Genomic DNA, 19,566 nt, shown 5'->3' with positions numbered 1-19,566 from the left:
ACCGCATTATTGTTGCTATAGATGTGGCAGTGGAGACCAGTTTGCGTATACTAAGTATTGTCCTACCAATTTCTAAGTTTGTTCAAGTTGTGGGATCGAAGGGCTCTTTTCCAGTGTATCTAGAAAGAAAGGTGGAAATGCTACAGTTAATCATGTTACTGCTAGATTAAATAAGGATGAGGTTACTATTTCAACTTCAAAGTGAAGCTCAAGACAAGTGTGTACTGAGCAAAGAAAAAGACATTCCTGAGGTTGGCACTGGAACACACAACAAATCTGTGTGTGAAATGACAGCAGCGGGGGGGCGAAAACAAAAAGTAGGGAATTCCAGATACCTGTACACCACAGTAGAACCAAAAACATGGAAAAAGAAACATGGATAAGCACATTTTGTTGGGTGGCCCTCCCTGAAGTCCTGACATACAATCTAAGAGCAGCATGGGAGAATCTAATCCCATGTTAGAATACTCCTTTATTTTGGAGTTTAAAGGTAGGGGAACCGTAGGTAAATTCTACGTGGTTGAAAGAGGTCCACCAATTCTTGGTTGGATCGACCAATGAATCCAAAGGTGTAAATTGGTATTCCACCACTTATTTGGCGCCCCCATACCACGAAATCCCATTACACCACAGAAGTAAAAATCATGCAGCCTTCATTACACCTATAGGGTGCTTCCATTTTCAAAGAGTGCAGTTCGGCTTAACTTCTGTAGTAACTTTGTTCCAGTAGTTAATGCATGAGATGATCAATGGAGCTAAAACGCGAATCTTTTACCAGGATGAGATCATGGTCATAGAAAGAAACTGAGGAGCACGACGTCAAGCATTCTGAGGACCAAATGATTTAGTGAAAAAGTTAACAAGTGTAGGGTTGTGGTCCAATCTGCCACATACCTTGGCCATGTAGTGAATGCATAAGGAATTAAACCCAAGAAAGATTTAGTGGGAGATTTTGAGAAGACAGGACACAGGATATGAAGAAGATTGTAAGTTTAATGAGCTGCATACAACGACCCCTATTCAGACCCTGATCTCTGGCAACTGTCTGTATGCACACACTGGAGTCCAGAAGTTGAAGCATGCTAGTTGACTAGAAACAGCATCAATGCAGAGGGTAACAATACAATACAGAATATAACAAAGAATATAACAGGGCTCTGTTAGGAATAGCACAATTCTAAAAAAATAAAAAAAGATGGTAGGTCATTCTAGCTGAAGTTTATTTGAGACTTGTCAAGAATTAGGCAGAAATGACCTACAAACTGCTGTTGAAAGACAAAACACAACTGAATGGAACATAGAGTGCCAAGAAAGTATTGAAACAAGTAGAAGAGACGTTTGCAATGCTTGCTACATCTTTACAAGGCTTTGACCAGGGGTGAGGAGCATCATTACAGTTGGTGTCAGTGGTTAAGGTTTGGGGACAGTCATCATCCGACTCTTCCCATTCATTGACACTGTCAGAGCATCGTTCCATTATTGAGAAGGAAACTTTGGCCTACGTATTGGGCATGAAACATTTTAGACAGGTTGTCTGAGGTTACGACTTTGTTGTAAGAAATGACCATAAACCCAAAATCTTGACTACGTATGCTACTGGCTTCCCCTGGCATCACAAGGTTACCAATACAGTTTCACAATTTCAAAAGTAGCAGAGTTGTTGAAGCAGAATGTCTCTACCACTACAAGAAAACACAGTGAATGAATGGAATGTGTTTCAAGTAGTATTGTCAGTGAATAAGAAACATTATGCTATTTTTCAAAAGGAGTGAATGGAAAGCTATATTGAAGATAAAGTTCTTAATGAAGTTTGGGGCTTTTGGAGAATGAAGGAATGAGTGCATTAAGAGTGACTTGAATGGATTCAAGGAAATCAGGAACGAATGAGAGGGGAGGAGAGTGCCATATCCCTATAGATATGGCACTCTCCTTCTCTCTCCATCTCAAGCAACAGAGCACAGCATTTTTGGGTGCTACGCTGAGTTCTGTGTAACGTTTGTAAATCTGGGCCTCTATGCCTATAGCTTTCACTAATTCACCTCTCTTTCTACATTAGCTCTCCCTTCCTCACAACTGTTTGCATCCATCTATCTCTGTTCACTACATTTCCTTCTGGCTCTAGTTCCTTCTGTCTACCTCACTATAAAAACCTTTCACATCTCGCTGCCTCTCTTTTACAATATGCCTGTTCCTATTTCTACTTCTCTGCCTCTTTTTTACTGGATACCTACCTCACTTTACCTTAGGCTTCTCCTTGGCTTACCTATCTCTACCTCTTCTATCTCTATCAAACTAATTTCCCAGGTTGTACTTGCATTTGTCTTATTTATTTTGATATTATACTGGTATCATAAACATCCACCAAGCCACCCTTACCACATCCTACCTACAATGGGAGGAAGAGGCTGGTAAGATGATGAATTTCCAGTATTATGTTGTTACAAGACAAAAAAATCTAAATCCGAGAGCAAAAACAATTGGTGTTATCTATGTTTTTGTGTGCCTCCCTTTTTTAAAGTACAACATATAATTCAGGCTTTTTGTGATCATCGAGGCTTCATTGAGCTGAAAATGGGCAATAACTTCATTCAAAGTTGTTCTGAACAGAGGACCTCAAAATATGTTTTGCGTGGCACCCCAAAAATGCTTAAGATAGCATTGGCCCCACAACCCCTTTAGAAGCAGTGGTGTGTAAGGAATTTCATCTTTGTATTGACAAACTGGTCTTCTGCACCCGTTGAAACATGGACATGTACACACGCCTCATTCTTTTCACGCAGATTTTCAGGATTTGAAAGGAGCCTTCAAACAAGAACTAGCTTTGTCTCCCACTCTCTTTCCAGGCTAAATTTGTTTATATAAGGTTTGTGTGCAGTTGTCCCTCATCTTCCAGATGAATTCAGGGCCCCTTTCTACACTGTGTGGTATGGAGGAAACCAAACATGTCAGCAGTCCTGATCAATTCCTGTGTCAGTTGGTATACCTATGAAACTCCTTCTGTTCTCAATGTTCACCTCCGCTAGCTAAGTCAAACTAGGTGTTGGCACCATATTATTTTATGTCTCCTCTATCAATTGATGGAATGATTTAATTTTTCTGTTCTGCTCTCAGGGTCCAAGCTGACGTGCCAGAGATGGAGGTCCTGGATCAAGAGCTGACCTGGATGGAGTCCTACCTGCCCACGCTTGGCTCCCCTATTGTTCTCTGCCACAATGACCTCTTGTGCAAGAACGTAATTTACAACGAGACCAAAGGTAGAGCTGGTACCATCTTTAAATGAGCACATACTGAGGAGTTAGGTGTATTTTTAAAGTCTCAAGTTCATGGGGAAGGCTCTGTGAGTAGAATTTCATCCCAGGGAGACTGATAAGTTCTCTGAATTTAAAGATAACCCTCTCTACAAGAAGTGATTGACAGGAACTTCAAGGTTGTTTAAAACCTCCAATCACAGAGCTGAATGAATCACAGTTTCCATCATTGTGATTGGCAGTGATTAACAGACCCTTGCCTGTCTCAAGTTCTTCATGGGAGATTGAAACAATGCCCCAGGTTACTGACGTGACCTTGAGGTGATGCTACACTCACTGAAACTAACTTAAACAGTACAAAAGAATTGGTAGCACTGATTCAGGTGACTGGTAGGATTTGAGGTTCATTGGTTTTTTATGTAATTTCAGGTGTCTCTAAGGGCTGACAGCACCATTCAGGTGATTATTGTGAGTGTTATGTGACTGGTATCACTACAATAACTGATTGGTCATTCCCTGGACACGTGGTTGTAATTTTCCATTCAGGCTATTGTCAGTGCCTGATCTTGATGTAGTCATGAAGAAGTAACAGAAATGTATCCTTTAACCTGATTGATGGTCGAGGGTCCACAAAGGTTGTTTGCTCTCGCCTTTTCTGTTCCTGCTGCCATAGACTAGATCATGAAGATTTCCACAGCAAGGAAAAGAAATGGCATCCAGAGGACACCTTGGATGCAGCTCGATGACTTGGACATTGGAGATGACCTGGCCCTACTCTCCCATACCCATCTGCAGATGCAAGGGAAGACTGACAAAGTGGCAGCCACATCAGCACAACTTGGCGTGAATAGCCACAGGGGAAAAACCAAGATCTGGAAGCGCAACTGCAGTCACGCTTGAAAGCGATGCACTGGAAAAGGCCTCCACCTACCTGGGCAGTTTCATAGACAAGCAAGGCAGCACAAGGTCAAGGCAAGGATCGGCAAAGCAAGGGCTTCCTTCATTCAGCTAAAGATCTGGAGCACCAGCACTTCAAACCAAAATCAGGTTTTTTAACACCAACATAAAATCTGTCCTTCTCTTTGGAGCAGAAACTTGGACGACAACAGTGACCACCACCAACAAGTCCAGACCTTCATCAACACCTGTCTGAGGAAAACCAGCTGGCCAAACACCATCCGCAACAACGACCTATGGCAGAAGACTCGCAACACCTGAAGAAATCATAAATAGACATTGGGGCTAGACAGGTCATACCCTTTGCAAGCCTGCATCAAACACCACCAGACAAGCCCTCACCTGAAACCCTCATTGGAAAAGGAAAAGGTAAAGGACAAGAAACACTGGCGCTGGGGCCTTGCGGCTTACTGCAAGGAGATAATCTGGAGTCAGATTGAGAGAAAAGCCCAAGTCAGAGATGGCTGGAGAGTCCTGGTTGACGCCCTGTACCCCGGGAGGAAGTAAGTAAGTGATTGATGGTTTTCCTGTGAGGTGCCTCCCAGTATCCCAGTGAGACTTGGTACTGGCCCGAAAGTCAATCAGGACATAATTACAGTGACATGAACCGGATAGCTAACAGCACTGCCACATGCTATTTGCAATTGATGAGCACCGTAAGACTCGCCTGCTCCTTCCTTCGTCCACTCCACTACCAATACTGGAATTTGTTAAGGTATCAAAAAGCAAAACAATTTGGGCCTGTGTGAAGCCCATTTAGGCTCTAGTGCGGGTTTTGGAGCAGCTCGTATATGAGGCCTAATGCTTCCAGACTTACTACCTGCGAGGTCTCACCCATGTTCTGTCTGAAATCTATTGGCTTTTGCAGGTCCTGTACAAACAAAACTGTGCAAGTTTGCTAGCATTCTTCATCGTAGGTCTTGGTCATGGGTCACTTGGAGAACAGAAAAAATGTGTGGCCTGTTATGCAAGCCACTTACTGACTGTCCCCAACAAAGCCCCATTGGTATACTTCAGATGACATCTTTATATTGATAGGGAAATCCTGATGCAGAAGTGAGCTTGAGTTCAGTGTGTCAGTGAATCTTAAAAGCGGGACATACGAAGAGATCTACATAACTAAAACTATTTCCTCTCATGCTAGTTCACTAAACCTCAGTTATCCTTACCATAGCTGCAACCCAACAAAACGTAGGATGAGTGTGATACACTTACTGTATATCAGCAAAGATTTTTTATCAACCGAGTCATTGTTTTGACATGTATGGTTACTGCAACTTAAAAAAATGTTTAGAATAAAATTTATATCCAAAAATGTTTTTATTCCTCTTAGTAGTTTTACCATTAACAAACATATTCCACAAGATTTTTTACTTACACCATACATTATTGTGTAAAGTGTCACTCAAACTCTCATGAAACATCCATTCTTCATCCACAGAATTTCGAATCATCATCATATTGTTCCTGCACTAACAAATATGATAATAGGAACCTCGGAGTCTTTCCTAAATGTCCCTCTGAAAACAAGCTTTGAAATAGTGAACAGTAAAGCATGTCGACTCGGCGTTTCAGTGATCAACTTCACACCAAGGTGCTAGACCACTTGTCAATTTCACCTATGCTCCTCCAGTAAATGTCACATAACATGTATTTTCAGGAGGGCACATATGTTTAAAGGCACAACAGACCTGCACTAACAACTTATAGCTCTGCTTTATGAGTGGTGGCTGGTGACAATTGAAAGTAGTGGGGCGTAAAAGTCGGGTATGACTTACGTAGAGTGAAGCGAGCAAGCTTAATGGGCACACTTGGAGTTAGGTGGGGGTCCTTCTCTCGAGAACAAAATTAAAAAAGATTGGCAAACAGTGCATTTTAAGTAAATTAATTTAGTGAGACAGCAAACTTTATAAAGCAGTGGGAAAGTAAAGTCTTGAAATTGTAAACACATTAAAAAAATGCCCCATATCTTACTGCATTAATATGTTCAACAGTTATTGTAGTGTGCAAATTGTACAGCGCAGCACCTTCAGGCCTTTAAAGTGTGTGCTTGCCCAGTGTATTGCACGGCGTGCAGCACTGAGTTTGGAAGTAAATGCTCTAACCAGGCTTCGGGAATCACCCACAGCTGCTGGCTACAATCAGTCATAGGGAAATATGAGCAAACAGGTCTTTAAGTAAGATGAAGACAAATGGGGGGCTCTTTAACAGGGAACATGTAAAATATTTTTTTGTGATTCTAGTAGTGTGCCACCCGACTGGTATTTTGGTTTCTATCTGGGATGTTATTGCATCCAGATACCCAACAACTGCATACATCTAAAATCTGCCAGCACTTGGCTTTGTCAGTGTATTTTAGCTGTAACAACAATGATCTGTTTAACATTGGAAATGTTTCAATTCTGAAATTGTGAGACTGTGAATGAAATATTATTGAGGTCTGCGGAAGGAGTATTTGCCTTTTAGTTATGTGTGCTTTAGGTTATATATGTATGCCCTTTTTCTCTAAACATCTCGTCCAACTGCACATCTTCAACTTCATCTCTTTACTCTTTGGCACCCTCTTTTCACTCTCCCCCGAATGCACTTCCTCGTATTTACTTTTGCCTTGCAAATATTTTGACATCCGTGTACACCCTTCTCACACATTTACACAGAATTTCAATTGCAACCGGAATATATGACCATTGTACTGTGTGCTCTGCAGAGAGGTCATCCCTGACAGGCAGTTTGCTTTGCTGGGTTCAGTCTCAGGGCCACAGCTTTCAATCAAAGCCCCTCATAGATACCTGGCATGACTCAAACTATGCACTATACAGGAGTAATAAGATGCAGAACTGAAACACAACAATATGAAATAGCTAACAATCTTGGGGAATGCATAATTAAGTAAAACATGAAATAAAAGAGGAAGTAAACTGCTGACATGCATTATATTGTAACGTTTTTAACATGTATTGTTGGTAAATCAATCCACATTTTTGGCATTAATGTTAAGGGCATGAAGACAGGGCCAGTTTTAACGCCATAAAGTATGTAACTGTCTTTACTATAAGCACCTATTTCTCCCTTTGCATTTGACTTGGATATTTGGGGAACAAAAACACTGATCGTACTTTCGAGCAATTTCACAAGGCAATAAATACAGTAGCTCCACTTCTAAAGCAGCTGTAACCAGCAGCCAAGGCCTGGGGTGTCACAGTGGGGGCAGTTAGTGTGACCAGGGGTCTCAGCTTTATATCTATAACACAAGATTAGCATTATAACACTTACCATTACCGAGGACAAGGCTCCAAATCACACATGCTTGCATCCAGTCCTACTGTGTGACGAATGGGAAAGGGAGGGCTATATGCCTGTGAATGGCAGATGTCTGGGCTCACACAGGGATGCAGACTCCGACTCCTGAAACTGTGACGCTGACAGTGTCACTTGCCTACAGTGGCTCCCACCATTGACTACAATGGCAAAGAAGCAGTTGCATAATAAACCCTTAGGGGCCTCCATGTGAGGGGGTGCCCCTCAACATTCCTATCCCATCCTTTTTTGTGAACCTTCCATCTTCTTGAGGTCCTGCAGAGTCTTACACAGTCCCACAGGCTCTGAATGTTAGCTATAGAGCTGTCCTTCAGGCAAGCCTTACCTTCCAGGCTTAGACCTCACATACCAGAGCTACCTGCTAGGCTATACAGATATGACAGTCTGAGGCCTTAGACAGCAGAGCTATTCCCTCAGGTTAACCTGCCACTGTTTTATGACTGCCTAAATATCACCTAGATCAGAGACTGAGTTGCCTAATCATTCCAAATAAATTGCAAGAATCATATATTCTCTCTCCACTTCCCACCCAGAATCTTTGATGCACGGTCAAACAAGGATCTTCAATAATGAGGCCTAACTTGGGTTCTTCTGATTTTGTGTAATAGTTTGAATCGGCAGCAGGATGCAGTCATTTTGTACCAGGAAATTATGATAATGGCCTGCTGCTAGCGAGCCCCAACCTAGTAGTGCCAGCAACTATGATTGTATGCGTATTGCAGCTGGCCAACATAAATTGTTCGGGTACTGTCAAAACCAAAACGTTTACAGGGAGAAGTCTGATTTCCTCACATTGACACTCTAAATCAAAATTATTGAGATTAGATATTTGCATTCCAACCACTAGAAGCCTGGGGCTGACCGAACATAATCATCAAGGATACCCTATTTCATAGATAAGTGAGGGCCAATTCAGAATTCTGCAACCTCTCTAATGAAAGGTACTTCCTCGTAGTGACAGATGATTACACCAACTATCGAGAGGCTGAGATTGTCCACACTACGTCCGCTAATAAAGTTATTTCTAAAATGTAAAAGTGATGGCTACCTTTGTGCACATTAAGTCCTAGTAACTTGAAATGGCCCACAGTTCCGAAGTTGGAAATTCACAGAATCTGTGTACTCCCTCTGAATTAAACACCTCAATATCACTGGAAACGGTGAAGCTCTATGCACAATAAACTATGCAATCTGAACCACAAGAGCAGACAGCAACATCCTGGAGTGGGATACCCAGTCATTCAAATTCAAATGCAGGAACACGCCCCATGTGACTGCTTACTGTACCCGAGTGTCCAAGAGCATGGTCATCTTTGTAAAAGATTCTGGTTCATTTTATACTTTTTGATGCAAAACTGCACAAACGCCATTCCTGGGCACAAGCCAGGTGCTATATTAATGGAATGGTGCAAGCCGGCAGTAAGGATCGGCTAGCATCAAAAGAAAAGACGCTAGCCGGTGGTAGGGGAGGGGAGGGGTGGGTCATATATATGGCGTTAACCAGCCTAGCGTCATTTCCTGACACAATAGCACCCAAAAACGACTCTTACATGCGGTAACCGCCATATGGCCGCTCCGCGGTCAAAAGACCGCTGGGGCCATTTCAACTTTCCCGCTGGGCCGGCGGGCGCTAGCCAAGTTAGCGCCTGCCGGCCCAGTGGGAAAGGGGCCTGCAACACTGAAGCCGGCTCCGAATGGAGCCGGCGGTGTTGCAGGTGTGCGACGGGTGCAGTAGCACCCGTCGCGCTTTTCACTGTCTGCTAGGCAGACAGTGAAAAGCAGGCTGGGGCCCTGTTAGGGGGCCCCTGCACTGCCCATGCCATTGGCATGGGCAGTGCAGTGGCCCCCAGGGGCCCCAGGACACCCGTTCCCGCCATCCTGTTCCTGGCTGTAAAAACCGCCAGAAACAGGGTGGCGGGAAGGGGGTCAGAGCGCCGCCATGGCGGATTTGGGCAACCGGGGGAAATCCGGCGGGAAACCGCCGGATCCGGTTTTCTGACCACGGCGGTGGCCCAGGAAGCACCGCCAGCCTGTTGGCGGTGCTTCCGTCATCCGCGACCCTGGCGGTTTTGTACCGCCAGGGTCGGAATGACCCCCTTAGTGTTGTTAAAGACAGGAGTCATACCCACCACCCCAATGGCGATGCCCAGGGGACCAGTGTTCCCTGGGCATGGCCCTTGGACCCAGTGCCTGCAGGAGGGCCCATGTTAGGCACTTAAAAAAAAACAAAACAAAAAAACTTACCCTACTCTTCTGAGATGGGGTTCCCCGTCCTCTGGTATCCGTCTGGTGTGGGTGAGAGTGTTCCTTGGGCTTGGGGTGGGCACCTTGTTTCTGCCTCAATATCATGTGAAAGTGCGAAGGATGCTTGTGACATGTCGAAGTTTACCTCAGAGAAATGTGTGCTTGTTGGACTGGCTGCATGTGAAGAAAAATGTTAAAGAAAAGTGGACATGCCAAAGCATCAAAATCATACAAACACTGTCCAAAGATTACACTGAAAATAAATGGTTGTTTGATACCTTTCATTATTGACAGCAGTGCATTGATAAACATAATGCCTGAAGCGAAATACAATGAACAATCTCCATTACCGCAGCTTACACCATCGAAAACGAAAAGTGTATACAAGGACTGTATCGATTTTCATAAAAAGTCGTTGTTCATTTGTTGCAACAATGAAACACAAGAAAATTAAGGTGCAAGCATCCATGTGCTGCATCAAGTGCCTGTGTACTCAGTTTCAGCACAGCCGCTGATATGGGACTGACTTACAACATTAATGCTCTTCACAAAGTAGTAAGTCCATTCCCTTAGTTAATCTATGGGTTAGGAAAGCTTAAGACGATGAAAGTAAAGCTGCATGTTAATGAGGATGTCCATCCTGCTGCTCAGAGACACAGATGATTTGCTTTTCATCTACAAGAAGGTGTTGAAAAAGAACTTGAATTGTTACTCAAGCATGACATTATTGAGCATTCTACTGGTCCAACCCCACAAGTTTCTTCCTTAGTGGTAGTGTCCAAAAAGGATAGTGAAGGAGTTGTACGCATATGCGTTGACATACATCAGGCAAACAGGGCAACTGAACAAGAACAACATTCAGGTCCACACACTGCTGCCATGATAATGCAACTAAATGGTGCTAAGGTCTTCACTCGCCTTGATTTAAATAAAGGTTATCATCAGTTGGAGCTCGAAGAAAGTGCAGGTACGTTACAACTTATTCATCACATATTGGCCTGTTTCAATATAAAAGAGTTGGTTTTGGTGTGTCATTGGCTGCAGAACTTTTTCCAAATGTCATTCAACGTATCATACAGCCTGTTGTGAATGCGTTCAATTATAGCAATGGCATATTAGTTTTTGGAGCTACACAGAAGGAGCACAATAGACCTCTCACACAAGTATGTGGTTTATTTACTGATGCAGGTTTGATGTTGAATGTGGACAAGTGTGAGGTCCACAAGACAAAACTAAAATTCTTTGGCCATATCTTTTCTGATGGGGGTATGACACCCAATCCTATGAAAGTGTAGGAAAGTACCCTCTTTCTTGGCATGGTTACCCCATTTTCTGCCTGTTGTCAGTGTTTGACTGTGTTCACTGGGATCCTGCTAATCAGGACCCCAGTGATTATGCTCTCTCCCTTCTTACTTGGTTATTTGTACCATTTTCACCCAAGTGTGGCTCAATGGTTAGAGCGGCAGACCCTGAAGCAGAGATCTGGCTCAAGACCAGGGTTCAAGTCCCGCTTCGGCAGGTCTTGGGCTCAATTCCCCTTGACCAGATAATTCTCGCCTCAGTGCCTAATCTAATTCATGGGTCCCACTCTGCAACTCTGGGCAATAGCTTGCTTAATCTCCACAACGGCCCCAACAGCGCTTGGATGCCTGGCTTTACCCTGGGGGTGCTCAGGAGTGGGCGCCTCACAGGGAAAAGCCAGGAGGGTATGCGTACAACGCCTTGAGACCCTAACGGGTGAGTACTGCGCTATACAAGTGCAAAGTTTACAGTTTACGCTATTGAGCATAGCCTGGTTGTAACTCCCACCACAGGCTGCAGAAGCTGCCAGACTGGATGAGGTGGCATTCCCCAGTGGAGCCCTGCAAGTGGATCAAGTACAAAGAGAACAACTTGTCTATGCCACCCATGGGGAGACCATGCAAAGTGTTCTGCAGGCCTGCCATTGCAGCCTGCGTGAAAAGGTGCATGCACCCTTTTTCACTATAGGTCAGTGCACTAGGTCACTGTAAGTCACCCCGATGGCAGGCCCTTCTAGCCCAGAGGGCAGAGTGCACATAACTGTGTGTGAGAGCGCCCCTGCACTAGCAGAGGTGCACCCATGACCTCCAGTGCCATTTTCATGGACTTAATGAGTGCGGGGACACCATTTTATGCGTGTACTGGACATAGGTCACTACCTATGTCCAGCTACATAGTGGTTACTCCGAACTTAGGCATGTTTGGTATCAAACATGTCTGAATCATATCCCAATACTGTTTCCAGTTTCCTTAAAGGACCCCCAGCATTGCTCCCACCAGCCTTCTAGGGTTTTCCGGGCATCCCAAGCTGCTGCCACCCCTCAGACAGTTTTCTGACTTCCTGTTGCTTGAACAGCTCTAGCCTAGGAAGGCAGAACTGAGGATTTCCTTTAGGAGAGGGGGGATAACACCCTCTCCCTTTGGAAATAGGTGTCACATGGCTTGGGATGGGTAGCCTCCCCAAGCCACTGGTATGCTTTGAAGGGCACATTTGGTGCCCCCCGTGCATAACCCAGTCTACAGCGGTTCAGGGACCTCCAGTACCTGCTCTTGCGTGAAAAAGGACAATGGAAAGGGGAGTGATGCCCAGAGCTCCTCCAGAGGGTCCCTGGGTTCTGCCATCTTGAATCCAAGGTTGGCAAGGTCCTCTGGGAGCATCTGAGTGGCCAGGCAGGTGACGTCAGAGTTCCTCCTGATAGGTGGTCACCTGGTTAGGTGGCCAATCCCCCTGTCAGGGCTATTTAGGGTCTCTCTCTTGGGTGGGTTCTCAGATTCAGCTTGCAAGATTCCAGCAGGACTCCTCTGCAATCTTACTTTGACTTCTAGCCACTGGAACCGCAACTGGAGCCTACAGGAACTGGCAATCTGCATCCATGACAAAGACTCTGCTTGCAACATTGTTTCCGCAGTTCCTTCCAGCTTCTACAACATTTCCCCGGCTGTGCATCCTCTGAGAGCGGCAAGTCTTCAGTCTGCATGAGAAGGAAGAAGGAATCTCCCTTGGAGTGAAGGAGTCACTCCCCTGCATCCGCAGGCACCAACTGCAACGACAACCGGCTGCGTGGATCTCCTCTCATCCTGAGCTGCATGGATCCTGCATCACGGGTGGTGGTTCCGGAGTAGTCTTCGTGGTCCTCTTTGCCAGCTTTCCAATTTGGTGGAGGTAAGCCCTTGTTTTCCCACGCAGGATAGTTACCCCTGCACCGCATCTCTTGCAGCTGCCAAGGCTTGTTTGCATCTCCTCCAAGAGATCTTCAGGCTCCATGTAACCCCACCCTCCAGCACTCCTTCCTGTGACTCACAGCCCTCTGCGTACCTCTCCTGAGGCGTGGGACCCTTCTCCAGTAGTGCTGTGTGGGCTCCTCTGTGACTCCTGTGTCTCCATCCTGTGGGCTCTCTGTGTCGCTGAGGGTCCCCTGTGACTCCCCGTCCAGGGTTGAGTCCTCCTGGGCCTTGCTGATCCCCGGCAGCTCTACTTTCCGCCAATCACGACATTTGCCTTTGCCAAGGCTTGTTGGTGGAATTCCTGCACCAGAACCCGAATGCAATTCATCTTCCAGCATGGGACGTCACCTGCATTTCTCAGGAACTCTTCAGAAACTCCAGGGCTGCAGTGCTGACCTTCTTCACATCACTGACGACCAACTCCTGCAATCCTAGACTGGTGGGTCAGGGCTCCTGCCCCCACTGGACTATTCTGTGATTTCTGGACTTGGTCCCCTTCTTCCACAGGTCTTCCTCTTCAAGAATCCACCACTGGTTTCTTGCAGTCTTGTCTGGGTGTTGCATTTTCTTCTTCCTTTTGGGTGGTTTGGGGAAAAGTAATTTTCTCCTTTCCTCCTGGTCGCCAGGGGGCTCTGTTGTACTTACCTTTGGGGTTTCCTAGTATTCCTAGCTCCCCTCTACACATTCCACTTTCCTAGGTGGAGGTCCTGTGTTCACCTTTCATTTTTTTAGGATATGGTTTGGGCTCCCTCTAGGGTCACTATTTTCTAACTGCATTTGCACAGTTTCTATCACTTTCTATGCCTATTGCTGATGATTAGTGTATATATTTAGTGTGTTATTTACCTCCTATTGGAGGGCTGCCTCTCTAGTTCTTTTTGGTATTGTGGCACTAAATTAAAGTACCTTTATTTTTGTAACACTGAGTGGTTGTTTCATGTGTGTAAGTGCTGTGTGACTACAGTGGTATTGCATGAGCTCTGCATGTCTCCTAGATAAGCCTTAGCTGCTCATCCACAGCTACCTATAGAGAGCCTGGCTTCTAGACACTGCCTACACTACACTAATAGGGGATACCTGGACCTGGTATAAGGTGTAAGTACCTTAGGTACTCACCACACATCAGGCCAGCTACCTACAGAAAGTACAAACACTGTCAAATGGTGATCCCCCACAAGATGTATCTATGGTACGTTCATTTCTTGGTATGGCCAGTTACTGTTTAAGATACATACAAGATTTTGCCACTGTAAGTGCTCCATCACGAGAATTGATGAAGAAGAATGATTCCTTTCAATGATCACAAGAATGTGAAAGACGTGTCAAGAAGATCAATCAAGCCATTGAAATTGCTGCTAAAATGGCATACTTCAATCCGAAGCTTCATGCAGAGTTTGTTGTTGATGCTAGCCCAGTCGGGCTAGGCGCTGCCCTTGCACAGCACAGTGGAACCTAAATGCTCAAATGCATATTTTGGCATATGCTAGTAGCTGTTTGTCCAAAACAGAACATGCTTACTCACAACCTGAGAATGAAAGTTTAGCCATGGCATGAGCTTGTGAACATTTCCGTGTATTCCTGTATGGAAAGCCTGTTTCACTGGTAACTGATCATCAAGCTTTACTGGCTATCTATGGCAATCCAAAAGCCAAGCTGCCTTCTTGCACTGAACAATGGGGACTACGAATGCAAGAGTACAATTATAGCATTGTGCATCATCCAGGGAAGGATCAAAACCCCGCTGACTACTTTTCCAGAGTGTCTGTACAAGGTCAAGGTACTCCATCCAAGATGGCTGAAGCATACATTAATTTCATTGTAAAATCAAATACACCAGCTGCTATCAAGTTAAAAGACATATTTACACATCAGTCATGGAACTGACACACTTGACCTCTCACCAATTATGGTAAATATGAAAAATACTGAAATGTCAAAGATGAACTGTCCATAATTCAGGGAGTTTACTCTTAAGATTGAGAATCCAGATTCTGGAGAGTCTGTGACAGAAAATAATTCAAGTGGCTCCCTCCAAGACAAAGTTTGGTTTCTGTATTTAGATGATTGGATTGAAAAAAAACATCAAGGCCTGTCATCTATGCAATTGCCTTTCTACAAATGTTACTCAGCATACTCTGAATATGTCAGAACTACCTAAGTATGCATGGGAGAGAATAGCCATCGCCCTTTTTGGTCCACTCGGTGATGGACATCACCTGATGGTGATTGTGGATGAATACTCATGTTTTCCATTAGTCATAGATCTCTCATCCACAACTCACAAACTAATCACTGACAGACTAGGTGGCTTCTTTGCGACATGGGCCGTTTCAGCCATTTTGAAGTCTGATGATGGCCCACCTTTTAACAGTCAAGAATTCAAAGAATTACTGGAGCACCCTAATATAAAGCATCAAAAGAGTATACCTGTGTGGTTGCAGACCAACTGACTCATTGAGCATTTTATGAGTATGCTAAAAAAAGGCAGTGAAGTGTGCAACTCTTAAGAAACTCTGCTTGAAAACTGTATTAAATTATACCCTACCAGCTTATCGTTCAACACCTCGCTCGACCACAGGCAAAAGTCCTGCGACTTTGATGTTTGGGAGAGCAATGACAACCAAGTTACCTCAATGGACCAACAAGAGAGAAAGAAGTGAGAAAATGATTTGTACAAGGGACTTGGTTAACAAGCAAAAAATGAAAGTGTATGCGGACAAGAGGCAACATGCAAGGAATATCACTTTCAAGAGAAGCGATTTAGTGAATGCCCGACAGATGCGAAGAAGGAAATCTGATGCTCCTTATGATGCCAAACCTTTCCACGTGGTGTCTACCAAGAGGCACATGGTGACTGCCCAGTGCCTTGGGAAGTCTGTTACCAGAGACTCTTCTCACTTTAGGCCTTTGATTCATCGGCCTTCAAATTGAGATGGTAAAGGAAAGACTGAACCTGACAACTCAGTGATTGTTGTTACCTCTTCACCATTTTCAAAAATCTTGCTGACAATTAAGGTGACAGCTCCCAGCAACCAGATTTGGTTGACTGATCACAGAAACAAGAAGGTAGATTGAAGATATGTAGTTGTACATTATATATTATATATACACATACATATATATATATACAGATAAATGGGAAGCAGTCCGTAGCAGCCTTAGCTGTTTATTCTCATATGAACAGTCAACGCTTTTCAACCATGGCGGTCTTGTTCACGACTATTAGTCCTACTTTCATGTCTGTAATATATACCTCTATACCTCTCAGAGACCCCAAAGCATTCTGGATCTCGTGGTTCATTCACATATCACAATGAAAACAATTTAAAAACTCTTACTTAAATACAAAAATTCTTATATGCTCCATCAATCTATTGTTCATATACATTACTTTGCACAGAAAACCTTCTGACACCAAATAAGTTTTAATTTAGCAATGTAACTTGCCCTCAGTGGGAAATCCCTTCAATTTAGACTCATACCATTCAATCTCAGTGAGATTCGCCTATTCCAAATGAATATTATGATCCAACGTGTTTTTTTTTTTAGCTCACATCTACTGAATCAGGTCATCTTCCTTTTTCAAAGAGCAATCCTAACCATTTTTTAAAGCATCAAAAACACCTTATACATTTTAAGATTTTCCATAATGGTAACCCATCACCCTTCAGTCTCCATCATATGTTCTAAATGTACATAAAGTTCTTTGTCGCGGTTCAAACCCCCCGGATGTTGTTTTAAGTTTCATGATATATCTTGACTCCTTTCTTCTCAATGTCTGCACTCTGTCTCCCCCTCTAGGTGATAGGGGTACTGTATCCACCGCAAAAGGAGTCCATATGTACCTAATGCATATGCTGTATCCTTATTCTCTATGGCCCTAACATGTTCAAGGATTCTCTTCTTTAATTGACAAATGGTAATGCCAACATGTCTCAGCCCACAGTGACATTCAAGTATATATACCACATGTGTAGCTTCACAAGTGATCTTTTGATTAATTAAAATGTCATTGCCACTCGCATCTTTGTATGATTTTATATTTTCCCAATAGTGCAGACTTTGCATCAAAGGCATTTTTTAAACCCTTTACTTATATCATGAAGCCAAGATTTATGCTGTCCGTCCTCAAAATAACTGTGCACTAACATACCTTGCATCTAGATCTTTTATACACAATGGACACTGAAAGTCCTATTTTCCCACTTATATCTGTATCTTCACCCAAAACATGCCAACATTTCTGAAAAATGTTCCTAATTTTACCACTTTTCTTACTATGTAACAGTATGAGTCTTGGTTTGGATGCCTGTGATTTGTCTCCAGTGGATCTATTTTGTTTATTCCACACTAACATATCACTACGATTTACTTGTCTCACTTTGTCAAAACCTCTTCGTATATGACCTTGTTTATACCCTCTTGCTCTGAATCTATTTACCATTGTTACTCCATGTTTCTCAAATTCTGACTCAGTGGAACATTTCCTTTTTAACCTAAGAAACTCACCATAGGGAATATTCTTCACTACATGATGGGGATGGAAACTTGACCCATGCAAGACAGAATTAGTGGTGGTTTCTTTTCTGTAAAGGGTCGTCTGTAACTAGCTTTTTTCTAAATAAAGTTATATTAATGAAATTTATTTTTCATTTTATCAATTACATGTGTGAATTTCAAACCCACAGAATTGCAATTCAACATATCAAAAAAGATCTTGAATTCATTAACAGTGCCATTCCAAATATTAAAAAGATCATCTTTTTATCTTGTCCATAACACAACCTTATTCATGTATTCATGATGATGTTCTCCCCAGGCTACTTCTTTCTCCCACCATCCCATTGTCACATTTGCATAACTGGGAGAAAAGGCCACTCCCATGGCAGTACCGCATTGTTGATAGATTTGCTTATCAAAAATGAAAACATTGTTATTAAGACATAGATTTATCATGTCTACTAGCATCTTTGAATGTTCGTATTCTCCAACTCTCCTCTTTCAGAAAATATTTAATGGCATGTATACCCATTTTATGTTTTATTGACATATATGAAGCTACTACATCTATAGTGACCAAGTGGTATTCGTGCTGCCATATTATGCCATCAATAATTCGAAGCAAGTCACCAGTATCCCTGATATATGAACTTAAGTTTTGTACCATAGGAGATAAATAATATTCAATGTATTTCGCAATGTTCTCCAACACGAAGCCACATGTTGAGGATATTGGTCTTCCTGGGGGATTTTTAAGACTCTTATGAATTTTTGGTAAAAAATAAATTGTTGGTAATATGGGATGATCCACCGCCAAACATTTCAATTCTTCATAGTTGATCAATAAATCTGTATGCCATGGCTTTAGTTTTTTATTGATATTCTTGTAAATTGACCCTGTTGTATGACAATTTCTTGTAGCTATCCATATCATTTAGTTGCCCCATTGCTTCAGTGATATTCAGCTCCATGTGTGGCACAATCATTGACAGGTACCATGGTTGGGGAGGATGCTACAGCTACCAGTTTCTCAACTTCAGTCATCAAGGCCACTGGGAAGGTCTAAACGTTGAGGGCTTTGGGCTGCCTTTATCTCACTTCACTACCACAGGCAATCGCAAAGTGAGACACGCGCCACCAACCATGCCACAAGCAGAAGTGAAGCAAAGCACTACAGCTGTAGGAGCTTTACGTCTTTGTGCATCGCCAACACAGCTCTATTTGCCATCACACTCCCAGTACTGGCATAAAGCTCCCCACTGAATTAGGTGATTCATTGGCCAGTCAGTGCTTAATTTGTGCCATTGGTTTCCGGTGCTCGGTACCAGCACTTAGTTTTAAACACAGGTGGCTGTGACAGTCTGCCACAAGGTGGCACTGTCTAGCTAATTTAGAGAATACCAGAACAACAGTTAATTATTAATTCAATATATATTAAAAATGACTATTACTTGCTACCCAAGCTATTCTTGTAGCTTTAGAGGCCTGGAATAGTCCAAATTGTCACACCTCTAGGAGTGTGATGGTAAGTAGTTGTGATTTTACTATCACTGGCAGCATGGCAGCGGCAATCTGTGGTGCAAGCTGCAGTGGCCTCCTCACGAGAGTACTGGTACTTACTTACTTTTTTTATTTTTTATTAAACACTGCCTACTATGCACGATAGGGTGTCTGATATTCCTTAGGGGAACTTGGGTATGCAAAATACAAGGACAGGTTACACTATAGAAACAGTGGTCACAACGTGTGTATAGCAGTGGTTTCCGACCCCCATGAAGTAATCAATAGTGACATTTTTCTTGTCAACGTAACTTCATTTATGGACTTGAAACAATAGGCTGGCTATTCACTATCTCCACTGGCCTTATTGCTTATGGAATAAATAAATTACTGTTGTGTATGCACTGTAATGCACCTCTGGAGCTAAAAGTGCTTGGCACTGCTGTGACAGAAGGAGAGGGGCTCCACAAGAAAACATAGGGTGCATCCCCTTTGTGTTATTAGAGAGTGGCACTACACTCCTGTAAAATGTAAAATATCATGGAGTTGGCTC

General features: G+C 43.3%; 1 protein-coding gene across 1 annotated transcript in view; it reads left to right on the top strand.

Annotated features, from left to right (window-relative positions):
* Positions 1-19,566, top strand: part of ETNK2 (ethanolamine kinase 2) — a 115,990-nt gene that overhangs the window by 75,973 nt on the left and 20,451 nt on the right. Inside the window, exon 4 of the mRNA XM_069238491.1 lies at positions 3,112-3,254. Within this exon, the coding sequence (XP_069094592.1) occupies positions 3,112-3,254 (143 nt within the window). The remainder of the gene's footprint in view (positions 1-3,111; positions 3,255-19,566) is intronic.

The sequence above is a fragment of the Pleurodeles waltl genome, chromosome 6 (assembly GCF_031143425.1).
Source record: "Pleurodeles waltl isolate 20211129_DDA chromosome 6, aPleWal1.hap1.20221129, whole genome shotgun sequence".
NCBI classification, from domain to species: domain Eukaryota; kingdom Metazoa; phylum Chordata; class Amphibia; order Caudata; family Salamandridae; genus Pleurodeles; species Pleurodeles waltl.
Note: the sequence above shows the minus strand (reverse complement) of the source record. Positions and strands in the feature narration are given on the sequence as shown.